Source organism: Hyaena hyaena, unplaced genomic scaffold (assembly GCF_003009895.1).
Source record: "Hyaena hyaena isolate Hyena2069 unplaced genomic scaffold, ASM300989v1 scaffold_239, whole genome shotgun sequence".
NCBI classification, from domain to species: Eukaryota; Metazoa; Chordata; class Mammalia; order Carnivora; family Hyaenidae; genus Hyaena; species Hyaena hyaena.
In genome coordinates this window covers 1998119-2010339 of record NW_024080871.1, presented here as the reverse complement: position 1 = coordinate 2010339, position 12221 = coordinate 1998119, and the positions used below count along the sequence as shown (strand labels likewise).

The window sequence follows — 12221 nt, the reverse complement described above, 5'->3', positions numbered from 1 at the left end:
CTCGGAGACCAAAGATACACATCACCCTCATCCTCACGGGTCAGTTATAAGTTAGTTATATTTTAGAACATTTTTCCTTTAAAATTTTTTAGAGCCTGCTCTTTTAGTATTTGAATATTTGCACCTGAATAAGGATTTATTTTTTTTGTTACATAGGTAGTTTGCTCCTAGCTGTTCAAATATTTAATTATAGAGAAGACAGTTCTTCAAGGCCTAAATGTCTTGATATCTGAAGGTATAAATATCTTATTGCCCAAGGAAGAAAATGTTAATAAGTGGGTATCTATTTAATGTATAACTCCATAACAGTTTACTTGAGACAGTTATATGATATATTTGCACATCAGTCTAATGGGGAAGGCTCAGAGCGTGGCAGGGGAGATATGGAATGGAACATATATGTTAACAGAATAGTATCAGGAAACAAAATACCAAGTTTTCCTGGGCTACAACTCATGTAGTATTTCACGAATTTCCTCTAATACATATATGTGTTTGAATTGGAGCTAGGAGAAGGAAGTAGCCTGAAATTATTAGAATCAAACAAAATTATTCCAATGTTAAATAATAATCGATTTCTATGATGCCCCAAAATGTGACCAACCAAGTGTGTCCAGAGCAGTGTCATGATGAAATAGCTGTTAATAACTCCTCTGGTATTATTATTATGGTCTGTCACATTGATAATTTGTATGCTAAATGATCCTTAGACACTTGCTGAAGCAATAGAATATAGAGATTTCTTTAAATTGATAATTGTCTAGAATTGAAACCTGCTTTGTTCTGTTATTTTGTTGTTGTCTAATAGACTGTAAAATGGTTGTCTTTTGGGGCACCAGCGTGGCTCCATCTTTTAAGCATCGGACTCTTGATTTTGGCTCAGGTTGTGATCTGGGGGGTCATAGGATGGAACCCCATGTTGGGCTCCACGCTGATAGTGTGAAGCCTGCTTGGGATTATCTCTTTCCGTCTCTCCCTGTCCTCTCCCTGTGTCTCTCTCTTTCTCTCTCTCTCTCTCTCTCTGTCTGTCTCTCTCTCTCTCTCTCTATAAATAAATAAGTTTAAAAGTTAAAAATAAAAGGATTGTCTTCTCTGACATTTTTTAAATCCAAAGAGAGGATTGACATCTCATCTGCTTCCCTGTAGAACCAGTCTGATAACTAGTCTTTCCCCACTTTGGTTTTGTTCAAATAAAATGTTAAGATGTCTGAAAGATGAATATATTTCCTTTACGTTTCTATAGTACTGCATTAATGAAAATCAACATTCCCTAAGTCAAGTCCCCATGTATTTACCTCTTCTCTCCCCCAATTCCTTCCCGTGGTGCCCTAGGAGCGCGTCCCAGACAGCCCTTCACCCGCCCCCTCCCTGGAGGAGGGCCGGAGGCCTGGCAGCCACCCATCATCACACCGCAGCAGCAGCGTGTCCAGCTCCCCGGCACGGACTGAGAGCTCTTCGGACAGAATCCGTAGGTCTCATACTTTTACTTGTCACCATTTTAAACTTTATTAGGTGCAGCTGGCTTTTCTAATCAAAATGCCCTCATTCCAAATAGATCTCAGATGTATCATGTTCTGAAGCTCTGTAGCAATAGCCATCTCTCAAAATTATGTTTCCCAGTTTGCAATATCATGAGGTATGGTACTACATTAACAGGTTCTGATATAAACTCCCTCTCCTTGATGCCACACATAAAGATTTGAGCTATGAAACAGAGAAAGTAACCTTCCAGATTAGTTTCTGAAGTAAACACCTCCAGCTCACAGTTATCTAGTGGCTAGGTATAAAGCGTAGGGATTATTCAACTTTGTTCCTCTGTCCCATCCCCTGCCTAAGGTCTTGAAATTTGTCAGTTTTCAAAATTCACCCTTGTGTTGAGAAACATATTGACAAAGAGAAGTAAAAGAAGGAACAATCAAAACAATTGTCTTAAAATTTTTTCTTAGGCATTCTTATGATCTGTGGATGGAAGAATTTTAAATTGTTAAATGTTAACATTGAATTAGTAAGTCAAAAATGCATATTATTGTCAAATGTTGTTGTTAAATTCTAAAGAGCAGGGGCTCTATTTTATTTTATGATAGTATTTTTAGATATTTAACCAAGAATATCAAGTGTCAAGTTAAAAACACCATTCAATTAACTGGCTATTTTGTACCTGTATTTCGTGTTAAAAATTTAATACGTTTTTCCAATAAAATGAATGTATTAACAGTGACTGTGTTGGTTGACAAAATCAATATCCATTGTATCCTTTTCAGGATTTAGTTTATTTTAAGAAATCATGTTTGTAGTATGACCTTTATCTAATCACACATAACTTGCTTTTTTAAAATTTTAATGTTTATTTTTGAGAGAAAGAGAGTGCTAGTGGAGGAGGGACAGAGAGACACAGAATCTGAAGCAGGCTCTAGGCTCTGAGCTGTCAGCACAGATCCCGATGCAGGGCTTGAACCCACAAACCGCGAGATCATGACCACAGCTGAAGTCGGAAGCTCAACCGACTGACTAACCCACCCAGGCGTCCCTAATTACACATAATTTCCTGAAGTTATTTGGTTGTTGAGAATATTTTTATAATTGGAAAACCATTCGCTACAAAGTGTCTTTATAAATCATAAAGGAATGTTTGCGTAAAGCAGAAGTCCTTAATGAATATTACTGAGATAGATAACAAAAACTAGGTTAAATTGTATTTAATACAATTACTTAAAAAGTAGTTAATTATTGATAATTCTGTAGTTCAACATAATTCAAAATATGAACACTTGATTTTGCCTGTCTAAAACATAGTTCCCTAACTTTGTAAGAGTTTATAATAATTGTGTATTAATAAAAGTGAATATATCATTTGATAACCATTCCAAAGCACTGACATTTCCTGGCGCAGACAAACTCTAGTTCCCAAAGTTTGGTTTGATCCAAACCATTTTTCATATAAAATATTTTCTGTATGCTTATCTGTGGTGCCGACATTAGAATCAGAAATTTTATGATGCATATGCCTTTCATTTTTAATGCTTTTATATGTCATCATTGAAAAGGCACGGTCCTAGAGAAAGCAAAATATATTTTCATGACACTTAAATGGAAATTATGGGCAGATAGGGAACAGCTTGAAAGAATTTTGTTATACATTCATGTTTTAAATTAATCATTGTATTCTTTTATATTCTTGATAGAACAAAGGAGAAAGTTTTGCATGCTTGGACTACCATGATTGTCCAAGTGGAAATTCATACACATGCACACAAATGCACATATACACACGCGCAGACACATATATCCAAATACATGTTCGTATATATGCATATTTTAATGTGTTTTTTTAATCAGACTAACATAGGCATTTCAAAAATAATACAAAAAATTATTTTACATTCGTCACCCAGATTCACCCAATCATCGGTGTCTTTGAGAGAGATACCTTGATAAAGACATAATGGTACTTTAATGTTCCTATCATGGACATCACGATTCTTTACCGCACATACATCATTGTTTATTTTCTAGAAACAAGGAATTTCTCTTACAATATCACAGAACAATGATCAAAATCAGGAAATTAAGATTATTATAGTGTCATTCTTTAAACTGTAAATCTTTTTCAAATTTCAAAAACTTTTCCACTATTATTGATTTTTATTTTTTCCTCACTTTATTTTTAATAGCAAGAGATTTTCTTTACTGGTCCAAAAGCCAGTCCAGGATCACATGTTGCAATTACTTGTCATATTCCTCTAGTGTCTTTCAATCTGGAGCAGTTCTTAGTCTTTTTTGTCTTTCAGTATAGTGACATTTTTTAAAGAATATAGGCCATTTATTTGTAGAACTTCCTCCAAATTGGATGTTTTGTTTTCTCATTATTAGACTTTAAGTTATGAATTTTTGTCAAGGATCACAGAAGCATGATAGCATACCCTTGGTGTATCATTCCAGGGAATATATGTTTTTTCCCTTGCCATAACTATCTCTTTGTAAAGGTGGTAAAAACTAGATTTCTCTACTCTAAAGTTACTCTCTTTTAAAAATCTCTGTAAATAATAAGTAATGATAAGTCTTGTGAGGAAATATATTAAGACTACATGAATTTTATAGTTTTCATTGGACTTTCACTCCACTGCTTTTAAAATCATCTGCTGGAGATTCTTCCTTCACACAGTTATTGCTATGGCGATTTCCAAATGATAATTTCTAATATAGCTCTATGATATTTCTGACTTCGGCTGCGGTCATGATCTCAAGGTTCATGGGTTTGAGCCTTGCATCAAGCTCTGTGCTGACAGCTAGCTCAGAGCCTGGAGCCTGCTTCAGATTCTGTGTCTCCCTCTCTCTCTCTGACCCTCCCCTGCTCATGCTGTCTCTCTTTCTCTCTCAGAAATAAATAAAACATTAAAATAATAATAATAATCTCTTTTTTCAGAGAAGGTAAGTTTTTATGGAATAATTATTCATTCAACTAAGATTTTAATGGGCAATTTATTAAGAAATTTATTGACTGGTATTGAAAATCATAAGGGTATTTTGTCATCTACTTTATTATTTCCATAGTTACAGGTTACTGTCAATAGTTCAAGAAAGCAATTATGATTTTTATTTATTCAATAATTTAATATATATTAATTGGGCACTTGCATATTCAAGTTTGAGTTCAAATCCAAATTTTAAAGAAGTACTTTGATATCTATGAAGCCTTGTGTTTTATTGACTAGAATAGAATATGAATATTGAGGGGCGCCTGGGTGGCTTAGTCGGTTAGGCGTCCGACTTTCGCTTAGGTCATGATCTCGCGGTTCCTGGGTTCAAGCCCCGCGTCGGGCTCTGTGCTGACTGCCAGCTCGGAGCCTGGAGCCTATTTCAGAGTCTGTATCTCCCTCTCTCTCTGACCCTCCCCTGCTCACGCTGTTTCTCTCTCTCTCTCTCCTAGAAATAAATAAAAAAATATATGAATATTGAAACAGTTATTTAGGGCCTTAACTTGTTGAAAGCTAACAACTTTTAGTGGTTATAGTCGTATAGCTATTCAAAAGTATTCAAAACATTTTAAAAAATTATATTCTTTGTAAAATAAAAGTAAGATAAAATGTTTTTATTTACAAATTTTTCCTGTTTATTCTTTTTATAATTTTTTTAAATGTTTATTTATTTTTTAGAGAGAGACAATACGAGTGAGGGAAGGGCAGAGACCCAGGTGCCCCTGCTTATTCTTAAGAATTATCATGGTTATCAATTCTTGGTGTCCTTAGAGATAGATTATAATACCAAGTTAGACCATCATATTTTATTTACTTTTGAGTCCAAATGAGTTTAATTAATTTGTTTGAACATTGTGTGTTATGGTGTTTTGTCTTTGTTCTTTTGTTTCGGGCTTGACAGCTGTCCATCAGAATGGGCTGTCCATGAACCAGATGCTGATGGGTTTGTCACCAAACGTCCTCCCTGGGCCCAAAGAGGGAGATTTGGCTGGTCATGATATGGGACATGAATCGAAAAGGATGCATATTGAAAAAGGTAATATATGATTATGTGGCCTTGTTTTTCCTGTTCAACATGTGGACTAGATTTTAGTCACAGAATGAGGTGATTCAATCTTACAAAAGATGGCATATAAACCTTCTTAAAACCTACAATATAGGTAAATATTAAGCCTTTTCAGCAAAAAAAAGAAGTATGAATGAAAATCTGCTGCTTTTCCTCATATACAAACGGTAGGTGATCATTTACACCATGTTAAAAAAGTGGACAGTTTATTTTAACTGTTATCTCTGAGTTTCCAAAGACCTGCTATATGTCTTTTCACTGTCACTAGGGCCAACTGTCGTTTTTCTTTACCTGATAGAGCTACAACATAGAAGGATTGTTATGAATATTTTTGGTTTAAAATATACATGATTATTGGATCAGGCAATGGAAGTGAATCTTACCAACAATGTACTAGTAGCATTTCAAAATTATATGTAACAAAACCCAGATTGCATAAAGCTGAAAGTTCCTTACTTGTTTTTCATTTGTATCACCCTGGTCCATTTGCACAGGCATATATTGGTATTTTCATGTCCTATTTCATAAAATGCTTTCAAGAAGAAATTTTAACATCATTTTGTCATGCGTGTTAAAAATTTGTGCTAGAGATGCAAATTTAGAGTTTTAAATAGTAAGTTTTGAATTGTGATTATAAGAGCCCTTCCACATCTTTTTCATCTTAATTTAATATTTTTAAATTTTATTAACATAGACTGGGTACTTTGACTATCTTTTGACATGAATACCAAATAATCAGAGTTATGAAAAGGATTAATTCTTTGGGAAACGTAAATATGCCAAAAGCACAATTAGCTGTCAAAAAGGAAAATAAATACAATTGGTATTTAACAGTCAGAAAGAAATGATTAGAGAAAGACCACGTTAAGGCACGGGGACATTTTAGAAAAAGACTAGTCACAAAAAGTAAAAATGCTTATATGAAACATTTTTTTTCAATTCAACATAAAAACAGTCATGCTGAGCCTTTGGAGAAAAAGAGTACATTATTTCTACAAATTAGATTATCTGCATTATGGAATGTCAATGAGAAAACTATAATCTTTTTTAGGTGCCAATATGTCAGCATCTAGGCGTAATTGAGAGCAGCAGTAAGTCAACTTTTTAATTTTTTATTTTGAAATTTGATATCAAATGCTATTCCTAAGCTAGATAGACTATATGCAGTGCATCAGTGAGCTAGATGGTCTGTAAATACTTAATTCTATTTTTTTCACAAATTCTGCTTTTTTTTTACAAATTTCTTCAGCAATGAATAAAATGTTTTTTATATTGTACCTTACATATATTTTGACATATGTCTTTTATATTTGATCAAAACCTATTGTAGAAATATAAAAATTAGCATCATGAGAAAATATAAAGCTTCATTGGAGATGTAAATTTTAAAAATATTTAAATATAAGAGTTCATAGTATAGGTTAAGCAGCCATTCTTCATCAGGGTTCTGTGAAAGAAGAAATTCCTACAGAAAATGATTGAGTGACTCATTTCTCAATTTTCCCATTGATACTACATAGCTGATTTCACTTGGAATGCATAAGGGGGAAGTTAATCTATGACACATAATGGATGTCAGGATATTAGGGCTTAATTCTTTTGCAGAACCGAGTGGAGAAGGGCTGGGTGTAAAATGTCAAAGCCCAAAGGTGGTAGTGAGAACACTACTGAAGGCATGATCAGTACCATGACTGCAATTGTGAGTTCCACTGGAATTTTTGGTAGACAGCTTTGTACAACCTGATGTTTCAAGTTGAGTTTACCTACTATTTCTGTATCTATTACTTTTTTTCATGAGTCATGAGTTCTATCCCTTTGTCTATTTTTAAAAATATTTTTATTTATTTTTGAGAGACAGAGAGAGACAGAGCACAAGTGGGGGTGGGGCAGAGTGCAAGGGAGACACAGAATTCGAAGCAGGCTCCAGGCTCTGAGCTGTCAGCACAGAGTCCGACACAGGGCTATAACTCATGAACCGTGAGATCATGACCTGAGCTGAAGTCGGACGCTTAACCGGCTGAGCCACCCAGGTGCCCCTCTATTTGTCTATTTTAAAAATTATTATTACAATTTTAGCAACATGGAAACTTGCCTGAAATACCATACTAGGTTGATTGAGGGAGTCCAGTTTAGTTTTTCCTGTAAGGCTGCTCCAAAAATCTTCACTACAATATTTGCCTTGTTGTTTGGAAGTTATTTCTCTGTTGCTCTGCTCCAAATACTAGACTGTAAACTCTTTGGAGTCATTTGTATATTATATCTGCTAGGCAATTGATGAATCCTTACTGATCTGGGGTGAATCATTAGGAGATTCTAAGAAATAGTAAAAGAAAGTGAAAATTACTACAAGGATTATACTCTTTAAGCATTAATAGGATGGCAAAAGGTGTAGTTATTTAACTTTTAGAAGGTATATTTATGTGAAATTCTAGAAGATTCAGGAGTCTTCACAAGAATTTTCTATATCACTCATGGAACTTCTTATTGTATAGAAGTTTTGCTGGCAGAATAAAAACCTTGACTATATGCCAAAGGTTTTCCAGTGTTTTAATGTGTATTTTATAAAGGAAAATAAATGTTTATTTTAATATTCTTCCTAGGAGTATAAAACTACAATTGACCTCATGATTTCAAATGTACGTATATGATCATAGAAATTGTGATCAATACTATTATAGTAAGTGTTTTATGTTGCTCTTTTGTTTTTACACACTCTCACTTTTATCTAGTTTTCAGCATACTGAATTAATAGTAAATATTCATGGCTTTCTAGATTGATAGAGTCTACTAAATTAAAAATTGTTTTCTTTCATGACTACATTTATCATGTGCCTCATACTAGCCCTGTAACTTTCTTACTACACATATCTGTATTAAAACAAGTGACTTAATTTAGAGACATTTGTAGAGAAATTAATTTTATGTTTGTGTCATTTTAGGCTCAAACTTCTATATATAATTTGTTGCTTACCACTTTAAATCATTCAAAAGATAATTCTTCAGAAAACATTGATTTTAAAAATAGATACCAAAATTAGTTTGTATGCTGAGAATTGCTGTGGTCTAAAGTCTTAATCATCAGTAACATTTAAGTACTTTTAAATCTTCTTAATATTAAAAAGCTATCAATCCCACTCTATTAGAATATTTAAATCACAATTAACTGAAGGCATTTGAATTCAGAAGTGCTAACTGCTGAGTACATTCACTCCTTATGTTTAAAAATAAAAACACAAATAGGTTTTTGAAACTTGGAAGTGTGTAAGGTTCATTCAAAATATAAATGTGAAAACCAGGTTAGTATAGTATATAGGAAGTAATAGACATAGTAATGTATCAGTCATCCTAAGTTTAAGGAGAAATCCTTTTGATATTATAAACTTTGACTCAGATAAGGACTTTGTCAAAGATACCTGCTAAGGTAAACTTTGACTCAGATAAGGACTTTGTCAAAGATATTTGCTAAGTAAAGCCAGAGCTCATAGCTTCAAAACCAATGTTATGTCTTCTAACTTTTACAGATTCCAAGCTCTCTAGAGCTTTCTGGATTTTAAAATCATTGCTGATCTTTTCCCTCAGTCTAAATTTTGTGGAATAGGCAGTAATAATTGATATTTGAATTATAGAAGCAGACACGCTGTTTCTTTATGTGGAACCTCTCTATTCCCTGCATATTTGTCCATTGATGCTAATTTACAATGTTACTCTCTCTTACATAACATGTTTCTTGTTTTTTCTCAGATTGTGCTATTTTCAACACATTTTTGAGCATGTTTTAAACCTTCATATTGTCTCGTATGTGCATTTTGTTATGATATTTAATTTTTCAATTAAAAATTAATTTGCATAGATGCAAAAATTAAATATATGATACAGATAAGCTTATAGTATCAGCTTTTTTCTAATTATAGAAAACTTAAGCATGCATAGTTGAACTATTAAATATCTATTTCCATTAATGTATTTCAGTCTTGGACTGAGTATGCCAAAATGACATAATCAATTGGTAAATATTTACTGAATAAAAGAATAATAAACCAGATAAAATGCAAAACGTTTCTCTCTCCCTATCTCTCTCTCTTTGTTGCTATATATTTTCTTAATCTGTATCCTAACTTTCCCTATACTTGAGTCTTTTCATATGAAAACTTTCTTTCATTGGTGACTCTTGAGGACTTTCATTGGTGACTCATGCCATGTTAGAAGCAAAAATAATTTAAGAAGAAGCAGGAAATACAGGGGATTTGCTTCAGGCCATAAAACATTTCTTTTGTGGCATATTTTGTTTGTTTGGCCATGCTCTAGATTTCCAATGGTTAACATACTTGTATAAAAGGTTTCTTTTGGTATGCTTAATTTAAAGACAAGGCACTAAAAGCAAAAAAGCAGTTAGCAACCTGGCCCTATGGGGATTTCTTCTCGTTAATGTTTTATTCTTAGCCTCCAACCATGTAGATTATTTTCCTACAAAACATCTTTTTTAATGACTGACTATGCCGTTGCTTCTCTTTCAAGTTTGTGGAAATAATTTTTTGAAAGATATTTCCTCTTGTACATTTCTCAATGTTTAAAAAATTCTAATTTTAGCTGAATTAGGATTGAGTCTTCAAAAATAGTCGTCTTTTAAATTCTAGATCGATATCATGCAAATTAATTAATAGTAAATATTATTTTGTTTTACACACATATATTACAAACCTTAAACCTGTTAGTATCTCATGTTACTGTATAGAACTCTATAGAGTAAAAGTCCATTTTCCTTAGAAATTTCTTTATTTTGATTATGTCGACACACATATAGGCCTTGAGTATTTTCATTTAAAAATTCCAACAGTGTAACTTTTCCTTCACTTTTCTTCTTAAGATAAAATTTCTCTTGACATCCCTCAAAGTCTTTTACAAAATATTCTCCCTAAACCCTTACCATTGTGACTTTACCCTTCAATTTCTAAGCATGTGAATTAAAGGTATTGAGCTTAATAATGATACTTTTATTTCTGTGATTCATAACAGTAGACAACAACAAATTTCTCTGAATTCTAGAGCTCCGTCTAATGCAGATGACAGATTTCACATGCAAAGTCAGAGCTGAGGTGAAATTTGATGTAGGCACTGGTTTATTATTTTATGAGTTATAATTCGAGAAGCAGAATTTGCTATAATACTTCAATGATAACTTATGAAAATCCTACTATGTATATCCTATTACATAACCTGTAATACTGGGCAACGCTATGAAATATGGGTTTTAACATGTATTCGTTTTCTTCCCCGCGTGCACTTTGCTGACTGTTCTGTCCCACTGAATGTTTAAGTTTCTCAAACATCTTCTGTCCTTTCCCAGATGATGCAGTTTATTTTTTTTAACTGGGATGCATATTCCTCTTATTTATTAGTGCTCAGCCCAAAATTCTTCTGGGCAAAAGCTACGTCTTCTCATCATCATTGTATACCTAGCACAGAGTCTGTCATTAGTGGGTACAGTAAATTACTTTTCAGAGTTAAATGAGATAATACACGTCTGGAGTGTTTGAGCTATTTAAATAGTCCATGAAATTATTAGTAGTATCAAGTTAGCTAATGGGTATGTGGCTTGATTTGATAGATGAGAAAATATACATATGAATCACTGAATTAGAATATTATCTGTTTACAATTAATAATATCATAGTTATTGTGATTTATGGTTGACCCTAAATAGGAATATTGTGGTCAAAATGTTTTAGAGACTCTTTTGATTTCATATGACAACATGGTAATAAGCACAGGTTTGAGGGGAAAAAAGGAGTAAAATATGTTAATCAGTTATTTTCTAAGTCAATGATTGTGAAGGTAATTGCCCGAATAAATTTTTATGATATTAAAATGTTTTAACTTATTCAATACAAGTTTATTGACCCTGAAGTTATTTGATAAGTGTATTGAGGAGAAGCAAATATGCTTGACACATAAAGCATAAGAGATATCGGGTGTTATACATGGATGGGCCACATTAGAAAAGGTCCCAAATCAGATGAAATCCTCTCTGATGGACAAGAATTTCATCTTTGAACCACCCACACATGCCACTTATAAAATAGGCTATTTTAATTCTAACTAAGATAAAATTTACTTTTTTAAAAAATTTATTTAAATAATTAAATAATTAATTTATATAATAAATTATTAAAGAAATAGAGCCATTTATTGATACGGAAGACTTCAGTGTCTTCTCCAGGACACTTGTAAACTTTAGGTTTTGGTAACTTTTTTGGATACTTAGGAAGTTGAATCATGTGAATATTTCCTGATGATTTTCACGAACTATATGCAACAAAATTAGAGGGTATCTAGTTTGGGATACATTATATAAAATAATATATATTTGTAGTAGTTTCTTTCTTTCTTTCTTTTAATTTTGGGAGGAGGGGAGGGGGAAGAGAAACAAGGAGGGGTTAGAGAGATAGCAGGCTTGGCACTGTCAGCCAGTGCAGAGCCCAACATAGGGGTCAATCCCATGAACCAAGAGGTCATGACCTGAACAGAAATCAAGAGTTGGACGCTTAACTGACTGAGCCACCCAGGTGCCCCTATTTGTAGTAGTTTAGTTTGTAGTGAACTAAAATGTCTTTTCCTCATGGAAAACCCATAATAGACTATTAATTATTCCACTTACTCTGCTTTATTTTCTTGAGCCCTTT

The 12221-nt window shown here is 33.2% G+C and overlaps 1 protein-coding gene across 1 annotated transcript in view; it reads left to right on the top strand.

Moving 5' to 3' along the window:
- Positions 1-12221, top strand: part of DACH1 (dachshund family transcription factor 1) — a 425335-nt gene that overhangs the window by 305911 nt on the left and 107203 nt on the right. The window contains exons 5-6 of the mRNA XM_039244384.1: positions 1333-1468; positions 5377-5511. Coding sequence (XP_039100315.1) covers positions 1333-1468; positions 5377-5511 — 271 coding nt within the window. The remainder of the gene's footprint in view (positions 1-1332; positions 1469-5376; positions 5512-12221) is intronic.